The sequence below is a fragment of the Echinops telfairi genome, unplaced genomic scaffold (genome assembly GCF_000313985.2).
Source record: "Echinops telfairi isolate 266 unplaced genomic scaffold, ASM31398v2 ScPeMD7_7420;HRSCAF=8458, whole genome shotgun sequence".
Lineage (NCBI taxonomy): Eukaryota > Metazoa > Chordata > Mammalia > Afrosoricida > Tenrecidae > Echinops > Echinops telfairi.
In genome coordinates this window covers 47,702,835-47,706,881 of record NW_022111320.1, presented here as the reverse complement: position 1 = coordinate 47,706,881, position 4,047 = coordinate 47,702,835, and the positions used below count along the sequence as shown (strand labels likewise).

Below are 4,047 nucleotides of genomic sequence, written 5' to 3'. Positions count from 1 at the left end.
GGGGCGTCCTCAAGAAGGGGTCGCTTGTGCACGGCCCAGACTTGACAACTAAGGACGTTGAGCAGGGAAGCCGGGACTGGGCCCAGGCTGGACCCCCCAGCCTCTCTGGTTTAGGAAAAGCCTCAGAGTCCCCCGAGGACTTAGTTTTGTTCCAGATTCTAAAGCGTTTATTTCTAAAGTGGCATCGGCTGGAACTCTTGTTAAGTACATGTTGGGCCACTGATGGCAAGGCCGACAGTTCAGAGCCACCAGTGGCTCCTCGGGAGACGGATGAGGCTGTCTACCTCGGAGAGCCTGCCTCGGCTGGTTCTGAGTCCAAATAGACTGGATGTCAGTGTCTGTACTGACGGACCATGTCCTCGTCCAGTGGCACTCTTCTTTGGTGTGCCTGCCAGTTCCCTCCCTAGTGGACTACCCCAAGACACAGATGCTTGGGCGCCACCCTGCCCACTCCAACTTGCCAAGTACGTCCCCAAGTCTTCCAGGCGATTCTGGAAGAGGTGAGCCAGGGGGCCGCCAAGGAGGTCCTTGATCGTTGCTTTAACACCCCTGAGGAAAGTGGTCCAGCGATCGAACTCACGTGTCTCCTCATTTAACTCTACCTGTGGGCCCCGGGATCTTGGAACCAAGCCGTGGCCTCACCCCTTAGCCCCAGCCCTGGGATGCAGGGATGGAAAGGTTTTGTGTGGAGAGGAAACTTTCTAAACAAACTCCCTGGAGCAGAATTACCCTACAGGTAAAAACCCTCTTGTGAGCACAATTTGTTGACCCCTGGAGCGTGCTGCTGGCACTGTCAGCGAAACATCAGACTGAGAACCTACTTAGGCAATCACTCAGACAGTAAAACCCTCGAACAACAACAACAATAACCCACGTACTCACGCCACGGAGCGATGCTGACTCACGGTGACCCGATAAGACGGGAGAACTGCCCCTGTGGGTTTCCAAGACTGTGACTGCTCACGGGAGTAGAAAACCCGTCTATCTCCCTCGGGGCAGCTGGTGGTTTCAAACTGCTGACCTTGTGGCTGGCCATCCAACCCATAACCACTACGCCGCCAGGCTCCTTTCTCCCACAACAGAAACCAAACCAAACTCCCTCCCATGGGGTCAGTGCTGACCCCTAGAGAGCCCCCTGCGGGTGGCTGAGACGGGAACTGGTGACGGGAGTAGAGAGCCCAGTCTTTCTCCGGAGGAGATGCTGCTGGTTTTGAACTGCCGACCGTGCGGATCACAGTGCAACCACACATCTGACAACAGGGCAACCTTCTTCCAAACGCCGTGCCGTGGCTGCAGTTCTTTCAGATTAATTGGACGTTCTGTTGGGGCGGAGACAGCCCAGCACTGGCAGGCAGGTCCCCCAGGGTGTGATCACTGTGCATTAGGGAGCAACACAGAGCACCTTGTTCTTGGGGAGGGGGGGGGGTCTCCACTTTTCCTCGCTAATTTTCCAGCCACCGTGCATGGGCCAGACTCTCAGTGAAGTGAAATTCCAGCAAAGGCTCCATCAGGGTGCCGCCCTCGGGAACGCTCCACAGAGCGCAGCTACCCACCCCCTCCTGCCTCCACCCCGTCCTCAGCACCCCCAGGCCCCGAGACTCGGACTATCAGAGCCACAGCCACGGGGGGCACAGCATAGAAACGCCCAACCGCCCCCTTCCTCTTACCTGGTCGCACAGTGCTACGTAGGTGTGGGCAGACCTTGAAGCGTGGTCTTCCAGGTTCCTTAAAGGCAGCCCTCTGGGTCTTCTCCAGAAACGTGGTCAGATGGCTAGCTCTGTGCACACAAGGACCTCAGAGAAACCACCCCTCCCTCAGCTAGGAGTAAGGCGTGTTGAATGGGCGCCCAAGCCAGGAGTGGGGGCCTGGGGGCTGGCCTCACAGACAGACCTGGTTTCATTGTGCTTTGCTTCAGTGTTGTGTTTTGTTGTCGAAATGCACGTGTGTGGCCACCTGCCTCAGGCAAATGTTCCCAGCAGTGTGTGTGAGCCCCGGGGTCACCTTCTCGTCATTCTCACAACAGCTCGGATTGTTTTCACAGTGCGATTGTCCCCTGGAGCCCTGGTGGTGTCGTGGGTTGCACATTGGACTGCTAACCCCGAGGTCAGCGGTTCCAACCCACCAGCCGCTCTGCAGGAGAAAGATGAGGCTGTCTGCTCCCGTGAAGAGTCACTGCCTCAGAAACCCACAGGGCTACTTTGTCCTAAGGGGTCACGGAGTTGGAACCAACTCAAATGTCAGAGGGTCATTGTGGGGGGCTTGGGGGGAGGACTGCTTATGCTCCCTTAATGGACTACCCTATCGTGTAAACATAATAACTATCTACACTGGGAAACAAAGTAACCCCGTGTAAACATAATAACTATGTACACTGGGAAACAAAGTAACCCCGTGGCCGGCTTGACTGCAGGGTGCATGTGGCCTGGAACATCTCTGGGATGGTGGCTTCCACATTCCACTAGCAGGCACTTCACGAGGCTTCCGGCTTCCAAGGTGGGATTCTCACCTTCCGTTTGGGACAAACTGCCTTCCATTCCCAGCCGGTACCCCTCCTGCTCAGCCCCCTGGCCCCTCCGTCTCCCTGTGGAGGCCTGTGTGGTGCTCAGCGGCTGAACAGGTTTCGGTGTGGAGACCAGACTCGTGGCGACCAGGAAGAAAGGCTCGGCAGTCTGCGTCCAAACAGCGGCTGGGGAAAGCCTGTGGATCTCCACGCTCCGACCTGCAAGCCGTCACAGGGCTGCGCATGGCCGGCAGCATGGTGTCCCCTAGGACGTGGGGGTCACTGTGAGTCAAGGGCCGACGGGCACACAGTGGAAAGAAACCCCGGAAGTGGGTGCTTCCAGGGGAGTGGGGACCAGAGGTGGCTCTGGCCCGATCCATCGCTGCTATGGCCCCTTATGGAAAGGAAAACCCAAGGGCCGAAACCAAAACCCGTCAAAACCCAACGGGGACGCCAGGGCTGCCCCTCCTGCTGTAGCAGCCTGAAAGCTCAGGGCTTTGTTTGTGGCGCCCGAATCGTTCTCCTGGGAAATCCTGCTCAACTAACTTGGAAGCCCCTGGAGAGGAATGGTTGGAGGAGAGGGACGGGGAGGAGGGAGGGAAAAACAGACAGACAGACAGCACACGCTTCGTCCAAGAGAGCTTGAACAACTTTGGAGAGTTTATTTCCTGACCCCAGTCTCTGACTGTTGGCCGCACTTCACATGGCTCCTGGATCTTAAACTGCACCCCTCTACAACCCCGAGGCAGGGCGCACAGGGACACGTCAGGGGGGTCTGGTGAAACATCACCCAAAAGCACTTTTCCAAATAAGTGAAGTCCCTTCAACTCATTTCAGTTTGCCACGTTATCAACAAGAAACACGCCAAGAAGCAAAAGTGGACCATGACACGTTTCCTCGAGCCAATCGCTCATGGGAACGCTTTGGAAAACGTTAGCCCTCCAGACCTGCTCAGAGGAGAGGCCCAGTAAGACCCACCTCTTTTTTTTTCACAAGGAAGCAGTGGGTGGACCCTTGGATGTGCCACTTGGCAGAGTGAGCACCCAGCAGAGCCCAGGCTGGTTCTCACCTCCCCAGTTGTCAGTGCCCCTGCCAGGCCGTGGGAGGTGCTGCCAGGACACCAGGGGTCCCGGCTCAGTTCACACCCCTTCCACGCTGCCGCAGGTGCGGGGACCACAGACCAGAGCAGCAGGCCACGGGAACGGGTTGGGAGCCAACAAGATCAGGTGACTTGGGGATGTGGTAGGTCATCCAGGGACTCTGAGACCAGCCCTGCAGGTGGTCTCAGGGCAGGAGCCTGGAGCTTCACTGGCCCAGAACAGATCCAGGACACCAGAAGGGAATTAATTATATCTGAGGGTGCTTGGAAAGATTCTAGATCAGCAGTTCTCAACCTGTGGGTCACGACCCCTTTGGGGGTCGAACGACCCTTTCACAGGGGTCGCCCGATTCATCACAGTAGCAAAATGACAGTGATGAAGTAGCAATGAAAATAATGTTATGGTTGGGGGTCACCACAACATGAGGAACTGTATGAAAGGGCCACA

General features: G+C 56.8%; 1 protein-coding gene across 1 annotated transcript in view; it reads right to left on the bottom strand.

Moving 5' to 3' along the window:
* The window catches only part of CCR9 (C-C motif chemokine receptor 9), a 10,315-nt gene that overhangs the window by 1,241 nt on the left and 5,027 nt on the right, over window positions 1-4,047 (bottom strand). Inside the window, exon 3 of the mRNA XM_013005007.2 lies at window positions 2,507-2,669. Within this exon, the coding sequence (XP_012860461.1) occupies window positions 2,507-2,669 (163 nt within the window). The remainder of the gene's footprint in view (window positions 1-2,506; window positions 2,670-4,047) is intronic.